Consider the following 13,478-nt stretch of genomic DNA (forward strand, 5'->3'; position numbering starts at 1 on the left):
TTTTCAAAAAATAACTATAACACTTACATGTCTCCTAATTCTTTTTTTCTTTTTTCACACACTCACGAAGCCGTGGTCCTATCGATGGACTCGTGGGCATAGGGTCCACAACTATGGTCAACTCATACACATAACACACACATATCCAACCACATGCTAGGACACCAGGGCCTAACCTCCAAGATTTGAACCGGTGATGGTGATATGGGGATTGGAATCCAAATGCCCAAACCACGCACAAGGCCAAAGCCTTGGAGGCATGTCCTAAGGGAAAATGAGTTAAGGTTGTTAATAAAGGCATGTTTCATATTACGTCTCCTAATTCAAAAAATTCATTATCTACGAATTCAAGCATCAGATTTCCATAGGATTTGTTCCAGTAGCTCTGTAATTTTGTCTTTCAATTGTCTATGCATTCAAAATTTGCATTCGATCTACGGAGCTTGATAAGTTTGCAAGATTGGTTGAAAAAAATAATTGGTAGTCTAATTGAAACTTTAGACTAAGGCTAACCCTTAATCTTTTTAAATTAATGTAATCAATCCAATTTTAATAACCTTCCCTCCCCCTCGTCATCGTCGCCATAGCCCTACTGCTCCCCCCCCCCTCTCTCTCTCTCTCCCCCCCTCTCTCTCTCTCTCTCTCTCTCAACTTTCCCCTACTGGACTACCGCTGCCATCTCCACTCCCTAATTTATCACGCTGGCTAGTGTGTGAAGTCTGGAAAGGTGAGGAAGGGATCGTGGGTGGTGACTAGGGAGATCATAGTTTTGTTGGCAAAAACTATATTCTTTTAGATATCTTCTTTGAGGCGGTTCAGAAGTGTCCCGAAGGCACACGCGGCAAAATATCTCTTCCCCCATATACTCTAATGTATTTTTTGGTATAATGGTCCCCCTATTCCGTGCGAAAAGAATGAGCAAATCTTAGTACGTTCGATTTTGGTTTCCCATTCTGTTCATCATTTCCGGTAGCTTCATCTTCCTTCTCATCGGCAACGAATTTCTTTTGTTGATCGCCATTGCTGAGGTCATCTTGAGAATGCTTCTTTTGTCCCGGTCCTCTGTTTGCCTCGTCTCGCCTTGGTTTTGCCAGCTTCCCATTTGCTTTCGAGGCGAATACACATCGTCTCTTTTGTCAAATCATGCCTTGGTCCCGTTTGATTTTGTTGTGGATCACATCATGAAGAGTACATCGTGCTTCCATCGCAATAGGAATCATGTGTCTCAGTGATTGTTCGAGTGTTTCGTCAAATGATGCTTTGGATTGAAAGACATCGCGTCCCACTGATTGTTCGTGTTTTGTCAAATGATGCTTTGGATCGAAAGACAGACATCGCAATAGGAACAATGAGTCTCATTGATTGTTCGAGGGTTTAGCATTACGGAAGAATAACGCATTTTATTGCAGGTTGAAGTGCGAGAAATGGCTCTCAGCACGGTGCCGTTCAGACTCTCCCTCCTTCCAGCCCTCAAAGCCCACGCCTCTCGTTCGTTTCTGGCACCCTATTCTTCAAAGGTCTTGGCCAATGCTCAAAACAATGGCACCACTGATGATGATGTCGAGGAATTTGATCAGACAACGATCTTGGATGGTAAGCGTAAGCTAGCTGCAAGCTTTCGCATATAAAGATTAGGAAGCTCATCTTCCAAAAAATTCATCGTGACACTGCTCTATTACCAATGTTAGAGGGCTTCCTGCAGATGACGAGGACCTTCCGTTGCGCGCTCCCCCTTACAGGGTGTCGAGGAGTGCTCCGCGCAGACCGTGGGTTGCGGCACAAGACGAAACAGCCGTAAAATTTCGAATGGACATGCCCGGATTAGGCAAAGATGAAGTGCGTGTGTATCTTGACGATAAAAGCCTGATAATCAAAGGAAAACCGGCCGAGGCGCGCAAAGATCAGGTGCAGGACGATCATCTTTTGGGAGAAGATGAGAACGGGAGCTACCATGCGGAAATATTGCTCCCGAAGAATGTAAATGTTGACGAAATCAGGTCCGAAATGAAACATGGAGTGCTCTATGTGACAGCACCTAAGAAGGTGACTTCAATTTTCGTTGAATAGAACGTGACGGGAACAGTAGACAATGTTACCGAGATTGCGACAGCATTTGTGCTTTTGATCCTTTTTGTATTTTGCTATCAAAGGTTCACAACGATCCCAGCAACATCTGCGACAGCATTTGTGCTCTTGATCCTTTTTGTATTTTGCACAACGATCTCTCTTGCCACTGCAAGTTCCAACAAAAAGCAGTTCTGAAACCAACTAAAGAAAAGACACTGCAAAGCTGATGCCACTTTTTGCATACAGCTTTGCAGTGTCTTTTCTTTAGTTGGCTTCACAACTGCTTTTTGTTTGCTAGATTCAGTGTGGTTGAAGTACATCTGAACATGAAATGCTGTTTGCTATCAACGTTCGAGTCTTGTTAGTTTGATCTGATGCCTCTGGACATATGAAAGATTTGATCTGCAGGGTTTTCAGGCCAATTGTAAGGGAATTAAAAGGGGATTTCCCTGTGCCGGGGTGTGTCCTTTGTGTATGTAAATTTCTATTATCATGCAATGTTATATTGACAATGTAAATCATGTCTGTAATTGTACATAGAAAGGGTGTTGAATATCACAGATGTATGGCTACTTTTATTTAGCATGACAAAGTCTGTTTATTGAAGGCGAAGAGGCACATGATGGTGCAAGCCGTTGGGTAACTTGAATTTGAAGGCGAAGAGGCACATGATCGGGTAAGTTGACAACTTCAATGTCTTTCGCTCTCAAATTCTCACATAAGCACTAGTGGCTCACCATAGACACTTCTGATAGTCAATGGAATCAAATAAAACCAATGGCAGGGAGTGAGAGCTTTACACCCTTCTCCTTGCATCGTACCTGGCTGCAATGTCAAGCCCAACTGCCCATCCATGGGCAGCCACAGCGGCTTTGTTGGCTGTGGCAGCCCATGGATGGGCACCCATTATTCTAGCCCATGTTTGACATGGGCAAGCAGCGTATCTTTGAAGGCTCTGTCCATGACAACAGCCCCCCGCCCCCCCCATTTTTTACGTGCCCCAACAATGGGCACTCTTTGGGCAGCTTTGGCTCGTCTAAAAAACACCCTCAACTCATCAAGGCCCCATGCCTTTCCCTAGTTTAAATATCTTCGAGGCATGAGCTAGAGAGGTCATTCCAATATAGGGTGTTCAGAGACTAGAGTCGCCCATGGTGCAGTTTAATATGGACGGGCAATCTTGCCCATCCATGATCCATGGGAGGTGCCCATGGTGTGTTAGTTTGTAAACGCCCTTATCGAAATGGAGGTGTTCGGAATTAGTAGGGATCCCTAAGCCTCTTTTCTAAGGAGAAAGGGCCTTGCGAGGCCCTCACTCATGCATTAATGTCGATTGGGAAGTTGACATTTTATGGTGTGTTAGTTTGTAAACGCCCTTATTGAAATGGAGGTGTTTGGAATCAGTAGGGATCCCTAAGTCTCTTTTCTAGGGAGAAAGGGCCTTGCGAGGCCCTCACTCATGCATTAATGTCGACTGGGAGGTTGACATTTTCACATGAGAACTATCGTGACTTGTACTCTGTGAAGCATGATTTTTTAAGAATCAAAGTTACATCCAAGCTAGTTCGACACTGGAGGTGAGGGTACACTATCCAAACACACACCATAAGCAGGGTGTACTCCAAGACCATACTTTGAAGCACAATTGGCTATGTCGAAGATTGTGGGACCAAAAAGAGCATTTAGAAAATACTACGTGAGCCAGCCCTAATCTAGGTCGGGCTACAATATACGACTTGCAAAACAACCAAGCATTAATAAGGATCAATTTTGGGGGAAATTGCAAGCTCATCGCTCAATTGTACATCACGCATAAAGAATCATTTAAGTATCCGAGTCCCAATTTGTGTCTAATATGACAAGAGTCTACTAGTCTAGTTATTTAGCTAGACCACAAGCATGCTTGCTTTGGGTCATGATATCCTAGAGGGCCATTCCCAAGGAGTTTTCACATGAGGTTCTAGCTCAATATAAAGGTCTACCTAGGGAGCCCCCTAATCGAGGGGCATTTGCACATTGGATATAGGCCATAGTTTCCCAAGGGATCTGACACGACCCCAGCACTCCTGAAACCTCTTATCTGCAAGAAAACACAAGAACACACCAAATGTGAGAAAATTGAGCAGGTTGCTCACCACCCAACCACGACATCTACGGGATGCGATCTTGAATCAAGAGATGTCCCCTCGGACCACAAGCTGAGCTACTAGCACGAACTCCCAACCATATCCTAACCAGCTTGGTGTCCCATACCACCAAGTGGCATTGTGAAGCTTGGGATCTGCTGCTGGGCCTTGGGCTATGCTATGATGCAGGCGCACGTTCGTGACTCAATCCAGGGTCAGACCTAGCACCTGGGAACGAGACTTGCTCCCATCGGCTCCCTGAGAACTGAACCTCTGGGCCCCTTACATAGACTCGGGCCCCAAGCGCCAAATATAGCGAAGACCTCTAACTGGTTTGTACCCTTGCCACTCAACCTGAGAATCAAGCCTACCTAGCTCTAAACCTCCCCAGGTTACGTGAGCTAGTCTTGTGTACCCAGTACACGTTAGATACCAATTTGTGCACATGATGTCCCCTCGGACCACGAGCTGAGCTACTGGCACGAACTCCCAACCAGATCCTAACCAGCCTGGTGTCCCATACCACCAGGTGGCACTGTGAAGCTTGGGATCTGCTGATGGGCCTTGGGCTACGCTATGATGCAGGCGCACATCTGTGACTCAATCCAGGATCAGACCTAGCACCTGGAAACGAGACTTGCTCCCATCGGCTCCCTGAGAACTAAACCTCTGGGCCCCTTATATAGACTCGAGCCCCAAGCGCCAAAAAGAGCGAAGACCTCTAACTGGTTCGTACCCTTGCCACTCAACTCGAGAATCAAGCCTATCTAGCTCTAAACCTCCCTAGCTTACATGAGCTAGTCTTGTGTACCTAGTACACGTCAGATACCAATCCGTGCATATGACTATCTGACGTGTACTGGGTACACAAGTCTAGCTCAGGTACCAATCCGTGCTCATGACAAGATCCCCACACGTGTTTCCAGCTCATAGAAAGACCTATTCCATAACCTTCAGTGCATTTGCACATTGGGTATGGTCATCTCCTAGGGGTTAGTGCTTATCCTATCTTTCCATTTGATAAGAAGCTTAAGGACGACGATGTTCCTAAGAGGTCTCTAGAATTGCTCCTATCTCATGGTGAAAGATCCTCTAAGATGATTAAATCTATATAGAAACCAAGCTATTGGTTGCATTTGATATCTCTTTTAGGTGATTAACATGAAAATCTTGGGTGTATCATCACTACCGAGAGTAAATCTAGGTCATAAGCTATGCTATTAATTAGATGGATCGCTTGATAGGGACTAAACAATGTGCTTACATCTCATAGATCATGAGTTCATAATGCTCTGTCTAATGTTCCATAGTGGCTCTAGTTTCTTCTAAAATCTATTTCTGTTGCTACAATTGAGAATGAGAATGATTCCAAGCCCAACATGTTTTTGTAGAAAATTCCCAAGCCCGGTACAGATGTCATAATCTAGCCATGCAAGTTTGATAATCTAGGCTAACCTTATCGAAGCTAGACTAGCCCAAACTCACCTAATGTAACCTTAACGCTAATCTAACCAAACCTAATTTAGCCTAACCTAGATGAACTTGGTTTAACCTAACCTAGTTTGGTGGATAGGGGAAAGCACAGGAGAGGGGGAGCTGAAGGAGAGAGGAGAGGGGGATGGAAGCAAAAGTAAGGATAAGACGAGCTCTGAGTGATGAGGAAAGATAGGAGAGGAGAGGAGATGTTGAGCAATAGGGAGTGCGAGAGGAGGCAAAGATGGGAAGGGGAGGAGAGAGAGAGAGAGAGAGAGAGAGAGAGAGAGAGAGAGAGAGAGAGAGAGAGAGAAGAGGCATGGGCATTGAGCAACACGAACGAAAGGGAGGCAGGAGAGGATAGGGATGTAGACAGAGAGGATAGGGAGGTAGAGCGGGAGAGTGGAAGGGAATGGGAGAGCAGTTGTGCAATAAGAGAGAAGGGGAGGGGGAGGCGGTGAGCATGATCAATGAGGGGGTGTTAGAGGCATACTCACTTACATTAATTTTCACATTGCTTTCTAAAAAGCGGCATAGAGTAATTGAAATCAAATTTTGTATTTTACATTCAAGGGGGGGAACATATTTTCTTGTGAATCTTTTGAAATTCTAAGGTAAACAAACTGGCCAATTACAAACATCCAAGGTGGGTGCTTTTGATTTGCATAAAACCAAGATCTATTTTGAGTTATGCAAAGGTTTTCTTTGCAAGTTGCATTAGGTTCAGTATGTAGTTGGCAGAAAAGTTATGCCTTGCAGATTGATTCAAGCCCTCTGCTAGATTGGGCTTATTCACTACATGTGCAGCGGATGTGGCGAGGAGAGGTGGTTCGCTATCTGAGTGCGCCCATTGGCTTTGGAATCTCTTTCAGGAAGAGTTTTGATTGTTCAAGGAGCGTATTAAGGAGAATTTTAGGTGTTGGTATGGCCTAACCCTTGGATGGAATGCAAGGGTATTTCTACCACCTATGTTACTCGAGTGTGAAATTCTACAACCTATGTTACTATATTGTGGAATTGAGAAGCTTATGTGGATGTTCATTCTCTTTTTCCATCTCATATCTTGAAATTGTGACATGCAAGATCTCCTCACACAATATTTCCTCCCCTAATCTTGAAATTGTCACATACAAGAGCTCCTCACACAATCTTCAAAAGCCCAATTCAAATATTCTCACCCAGTTCACTAAGTTGATAGATGAATTGAATGTGAAGGAGTATTACATTTTCTATCAAAGTCATAGGATTAAGATCAATAAAAGCATGATTAAAAAGGTGCTAGGAATTCCTAGATGCAATTCACAAGCACAGTCCTTGAAGAATTCATGGAAGAGAAAGGATATTTTAGATCTATACCCAAACCCTCGTATTAGTGATAAGGTAGAGGAGGCAGAAGCAAAGGCCTTATAGGCACAAGAGTAAGCTAAGACCACTGAAAAAATGGCTAAGATGGAAAGGCATAGAAGAGAAGAAGAAAAAAGCACATCTTGAAGCTATATTGGCAACTTAAAGACATTAGAATGGATTGGGACAATCTAGAGTAATATCTAGTAAGGATAATAAAACTTCTTAAAGATTAGAGATCCAAAAAGGAGGGTCTTTACAAATGGATCTACAACATGTAGAACACACTGAAAATTGATAAATGCACTAAAAAGGAAGAATTCAAAAACTGGAGCAGTGATGTCAAAGATGCAAGAGAACTTCAAGGCTAAGAAGAATGCAGATTTGGTAGAGAGTAGCCACGATGGAGAATACAATGATACTGTGTAATATTAATAGGCAAAATAAGTATAATTACTTGCAATTGAATTACAATAGGGTTGTGCACAAGCTTGCCATGGCTCTTCAAAATTTGGATCTAAGTGGAATAGATCACAAGCTTGCCATAGCTCTTCAAACTTTTAGATCGCTTGGAAGTATAATTGAACCCTATGGCAGTTGAATTACAATAGGGTTCTGAGATTCGCTTCAAAGCAGATGCAAGTATGTATTAGTAACTTTCCTCTTGTGACTATCATATAAAGAACAATCTTAAAAGAGAGAAGGAAAATATAGAATGCAATCTCTTTTTTCAATCATGCTTTCCCTTTCCATCATTCATGCAATTCTCTTCTTCAATCATGCAATCCCTTTCCATCATTCATGCAATCCCTTTCTTCATTCATGCAATCACTTATTTCCATCATTCAATATGCAATCCTTTTCTTGGAAGTGGAAGTGGAAAGGGAAAGGGAAGAGGAAAGAGAAAGGAAAGGAAAGGGAAGGGAAGGGAAGGGAAGGGAAGGCCAGGCTAGGGAAAAATAACAAAGCGCATCTATCTTCGCGTATAACAGCGTGTCTATAGATGCGGCTATTTTGTTTCCAAAAACAGTGCATCTATAGACGCGCTCTTAGATGCGCTTTTAGACATGCTTTCAGATGCATCTACAGATGCACTCCGACAGACAGACTATTCTAAAAACTCAAAAAGGACATGCGCCCGACACAAAAGCACAACACTAGTACCAAAAACATTCACTGCTTGGATACAACAAAGGACGAATCCAAAGAGACAAACTTTCAAAGAAGATCAATTGTAAAGAGACTTACCTTGGATAGAAGTATGGAAGATTCTTGTCCTTCTTCAAAGCTACTTCTCTTTCTTCTCTTCCTTGTTCACCCTTTGCTTCTCTTTCTTCTCTTCCTTGTTCACCCTCTTTTCTTGTGTGCTTGGAGATGATTGTGTAAGCCTGGAGATAAGTGTGGGTGCTTGGAGATAAGTGTGGATGCTCAGAACTGTGTCTGTTAATAGCAAAGCAAGCCGAACGACACTAAAAGTATGTGAAGAAAGGCAAGCGCACTAAAAGTAGTTTGGAAAACCACGTCTATAAGCGCGTCTATATACGCATCTAAATGCACATTTAATTGTGTGTCTACAACATAGAATAGACGCGGTTTTAGATGCGCACCATAGAACAGACATGGTTTTAGACATGGTACTAGATGCACCACAGAGTTTTAAGATTAAATATTTGATACAAGAGCAAATTTTTTGGGTTGTTTATTTGTAGGATGTCTTCATCTTCAACAAGTAGCTCTAGTGAGGATGAATCCCTCCGTATCCACCATCACGAAATGTGATTGGAGCAAAAAATCAAATGTATGTGTGATTGATGTCGAGGAAAGATGTATCGTGCATGCAGGATTACACTCAATCACATCTCAAAGTATGGAGAATGCAATGCAACCATAAATATGGTAAGTGTTAAAGAGTTAAGGTTGATTGAGATACCTATGGGTGTTCATATGTTTGAGTTATGATCCCATTATTTGATACAAGATGCACTGCCACACCTGCATATGTTGCACCTCTTACAATGTATGGCTAGTGATATTGGCAAATTATAATCTTCCACCCTTTATGGTGATTAAGAAAGGACATGTTATGTTATCCCTTCTAATTCCCGGGAAACATAAAGTCAAAAATCCTTATGTTTATTTGGAGCCTTTGATTGATGAGCTAGAGATGCTTTGGAGAGGTATCGAGGTTCATGATGTGAGCAAGCTTCCCTCGTCATGAGACTTCAACTTTAAAGTAGTCTTGATGTGGATGATGCATGACTTCCCAGGCTATGGCGAGTGTTCACGTAAGCACTGCACTTCTAATTATGAGTAGACAAAGGATGTGACACCCTAAACCTACCTTCAACTCTTAATTGCATCTATTGTTCAGGTCTCACTACATCAAGTTATCATGCATGTCCTGTTTGTGGTCCTTTGCTTGTTGCCTCACGGGCAGATGCATTGAATAAGGTCATCTATGAGAATCACCATCGATTTCTCCCACATGATCATCCTAGATATGTTGCCCCTTGGAATTTCATGGAGGTAAGATATGATAGATTGTGGACAGTCTGATGCACAAAGATGCAACACAAAGACTACGCAAAGGAGAGTAGAAGTGCTTGTGTGGTGACATGTGTCGAGCTCTATGGTGTTTAGAACATCAAGTTTTGATAGATTGTGTCTCATTATTACATGATTAAGGTGATCATTACACCTAAAGAAATCATGGCTAGAGCACGAGTCCATCCAAAATTTGAAATATTTCCTTCTAATACATCCCGTTGTGGCCCCAAAATTGTCCCTAAAATAGTTTCGTAATTGGATGCACCCAATCGTGCATTGACTCTAAACCTTGTTGCTTGGTCTTTTCTAGATATTTACATATTTCTCCACCAATGTTGCATCATTCCGTTTAATCTAAAAATTTATTGATGCCACTCCTAGCTGATTGAGAGCACCAAGACATGACAAGCTGATTGAGAGCACCAAGACATGACAAGAGATGTGACTAGAGCACCAAGACATGATAAGAGGTGTGAATATTGCAAGCTTGCAATGCCACTAATGCAATTATGCCATCAATTCAAGATTGGCGACAAAGATTTAAAGGGAGCAATTACTCTATTTTGATGCTTCAGGGCATTATTTCAGATGTTGACAAGAGCTCAAAGTGGCTTTGTGAGAGGATCGCTTGTTTGAAGTTTACGGTTTAGGATTTACATAATTAAAGATTTAGGATTACGATTTAAGATTAGTATTTATGATTTGAGATTTGGGTTTTATCAATCATATCATCATTTCACTAATATTGTGTGAGATTATGATTTTAAACACCATCATCTCACCTTTATTGAGGAAACTTTAGCGTCACTTTAGCGATTTAAGTATAAGACCTAGGGTTTAAGATTTAAATTTTAGGGCTTAGGATTTGGGATTTAGGGTTTTATCAATCATTATCATCATGTTACTAACATTGTGTGAGATTATGATTTGGACCACCAATGCCTCATATTTTTTGAGATGTGCTTAGAGTTTGGAAGTTGGGACTTCCGGTTTCATGTTGTGGGATGTAAGATTTAGGGTTCCATTAATTTGTGGGATAAGAATTTAGGATTTAGGGATTTGTCACTCATTATCATTACATTACTAACATTGTGTGAAATTATGCTATGGACCACTGGTGCCTCATCTTTATTAAGATGTGCTTAGGGTTTCAAGTTTAGGAATTAGGGTTTAGGTATTTATGAATCATTATCGCTGTGTTACTACATATATTTTGTAAAATGATGGTTTGAGACACAGTGTCTTGTCTTTACTGAGGTAAGTTTAGAGTTTATAGTTTAATACTTAGGACTTAGGGTTTACATTTTGGATTTTAGGGTGGTATTAATCACCATCATCATGTTAATAAGAATGTGTGAGATTATGATTTGATCCTACATGTATGAGGCAGAGATGGTATCATGCAGATGAGCATCTTAAGTGTAATACCTTTAATTAGGTGTGACAACCTTTGGCCATTGTTCTCACATAAAATCAAAACCTAATCCCTAGAGTCAAGATTTGATGAATCACCTCCTTGGACCCTTCCCAATTTTATAATATAAACAAAAGCATATATGAGGACATGAGGAGGACTGACTCAAAGTTTCTTTACACCTCATCCTACATATGATGTGGTTTTAATAATATAAGGGATTTTTTAATCCAATGACTCCTAAAATATAGATATAGAAGAATTTTTGTAATTCATAGAATGGAAAAACTAAATTTTCATAGAAGGGAAGGAATGTATGCCTCTATGTAAGTAGGGCTTTAAACCTTATCCCTTGAACAAGCCTTTATGTAGAATTTTCTATAAGTGCATCCCTAGTTAAGATAAATGTAGAGGTTATGGTTATGTGCAAGCAAGGGGGAAAGAGAGGGTTAACATGTCATGATCTAGGGCTGTAATAAGCAATATAGTGGTGAGGAATGCACCCAAGGGAGAACCATGTTTGGTGAAAAAGAATATAGTTGGTTTGGAATCAAATGTAGAGTGAATATGAATAACAGATGGAAGAAGTTGTTCATCAAGCGGCTTATGACTTGTTGATAAGAGATGAATGAGGAGATAGCATGCACGTTTGTAGTCATTCTTTTCCCAACATTATATTTTGAGTTGTAATGGTTACTATCCTCTATCTTCATGAATCTACGCGAGCTCATGAATAACAGAAAGAAGAAGAGGCCCATGATGAAAAACAAAGAAGAGAAGACGAAAATGGAGATAGACATGTTCATTGAACATTACACGTTTCCCTCGCAATATTTTCAACCAAACAAGTCTCTATCTTCTAGAATCTGTTACTTCTAGACTTCCTCTTTCTATAATATTTTTCATACTAATTGTCATCTTCGGTTTTATTATTGTCCTTGAATCTCCATGTACTTACACCCAGTACTATGAAAGGCACATCATCTAATAAAAGTAGTGGGGAATTGAAACACATAATGCTTTGGGTTTTGACAGCAAATTTTGCAATTGAAGGTGGGCCAGGTTCTCTTTTCTAGAAGATCCATTGAAGAGGAGCATCAAGGGATGACCAACTTTGCAATCAAGCAATCACATTGTGGGAAGGATAGCCTCTTGTGCACAACCGAACAAGGCATCTTTAATGAGCAAGAAAAATGACCTTGCAACACTTTATCTAGAGTGACACTTAGAGAAAAGCCTCTAGTATGAGAAGTCAAACAAAAATGCCTTTTCAAGGCTTAGCCTTGAGTCGAAAAAAGCAAGATAACTAGCTCATCTCTAGCTCAAAAAATTGCATAAAGCAAGTAGTGATTTGGCAACGATTGGAATCCGCTGCTTGAGAAGCAACCAATAAAGAGCAACCAAGTGTGGCGTGTAAATAATGGCTCTATAGAAAATTTGCAACCAAGCTTCAGGCAACAAACAAGAGTAACACACATTAAAGTATCTTTGAATAGCTACAAAGAGGCAAGTGTGACTAGTAGAACGACCGGGATGATAATAATAGAGGAGTACAAGTTTAGATATAGCTACAAGACCTACAATAAAGCATAGGAACACCTAGAGGAAAGACTAATCAAGCAAACTGAGCAGTCACAAAAAATTGCTGTAAGCCTAAGGCGTGATAAGTGCTTAAAATAGCTAGCCAAAAGCAAGCAAATTTCTTGCATGAACAAAAGACGTTCCACGTAGAAGATTTCTTAACGCTCACCAAGCTCTGTAATCCTTATGATAGATTTAGGGGTATGGTTTGTCGCTAGCGGATGCAGTGGCCCCAATAATGCTGGAGCTCTCTTTTGGTGCCGAGAACACCCCCAGTTGTTTATAAACATGCTTATAAACATATTTTTATAAATACGCCTCAAATGTCCATGAGCATGTGCATGGCATGGTGGCTAGAGCTTATAGACTCATAAACAAGTCCTGGGTTCAATCATGGGTGTCCATAACTCTTTTGTACTTTGGTGCACTCAACTTTTTTGGTGACCAACGGGGTGGGTCCTAGAGCATTCAAAGCTTGGGATACGACAAAACTTATGCCCCTAGACTTATCCCCAGGTGCTTTGTAACGGCTACCGAGCTAGGTTATACCAAAACTCTACTAGAGAGCCTTCTAAGTTGGAATCTAGGGAAATTTCTCAAGGTTTGTGAGAATCTTAATATTTTGGCATAGGAAGAACTCACAAGTGCGAAGTGTGTTTATATGAGATTGAAATGAGCACATCAAATAAAGAAGACGACAGCTCTATGAACTGTCTATGGGTAGTACATTTTAATGCGCTAACTGTCATGGTGTGACGCATTTTGGGAGGACGATTGGGACGGATGACTTGTGAGGTATTGACTTAGGGTAGGTCTCTTTGTACTGAGTGTGACTCTGTGATAATCCGTCGGAAGTGGTCTTTCTATGAGCGAACACATATTAAAGTCGGCTCCGGCTCTGCGGTTTGTATAAGGCAGGAGCGCTC

General features: G+C 41.3%; 1 protein-coding gene across 1 annotated transcript; it reads left to right on the forward strand.

The window, feature by feature from the left end:
* The first annotated feature begins 713 nt into the window (after positions 1-713).
* LOC147897043 (small heat shock protein, chloroplastic-like) lies at positions 714-2,167 on the forward strand. Its single transcript, XM_087381968.1, has 3 exons — positions 714-727; positions 1,410-1,593; positions 1,703-2,167. The coding sequence occupies exons 2-3, from the start codon at positions 1,425-1,427 to the stop codon at positions 2,065-2,067; spliced, it is 534 nt and encodes a 177-aa protein (XP_087238094.1). The 5' UTR covers positions 714-727; positions 1,410-1,424; the 3' UTR covers positions 2,068-2,167.
* Positions 2,168-13,478: the final 11,311 nt, after the last annotated feature.

This window comes from Dipteris shenzhenensis, chromosome 11 (assembly GCF_047967505.1).
Source record: "Dipteris shenzhenensis isolate YYH24624 ecotype China chromosome 11, Dip_SZ_1.0, whole genome shotgun sequence".
Classification (NCBI taxonomy): Eukaryota; Viridiplantae; Streptophyta; class Polypodiopsida; order Gleicheniales; family Dipteridaceae; genus Dipteris; species Dipteris shenzhenensis.

Coding starts and splice junctions, on each gene's coding strand:
- LOC147897043 (XM_087381968.1), top strand. CDS start 1,425: ATGGCTCTCAGCACGGTGCCGTTCAGACTCTCCCTCCTTCCAGCCCTC. Junction 1,594..1,702: donor TCAGACAACGATCTTGGATG/GTAAGCGTAAGC, acceptor GGCTTCCTGCAG/ATGACGAGGACCTTCCGTTG.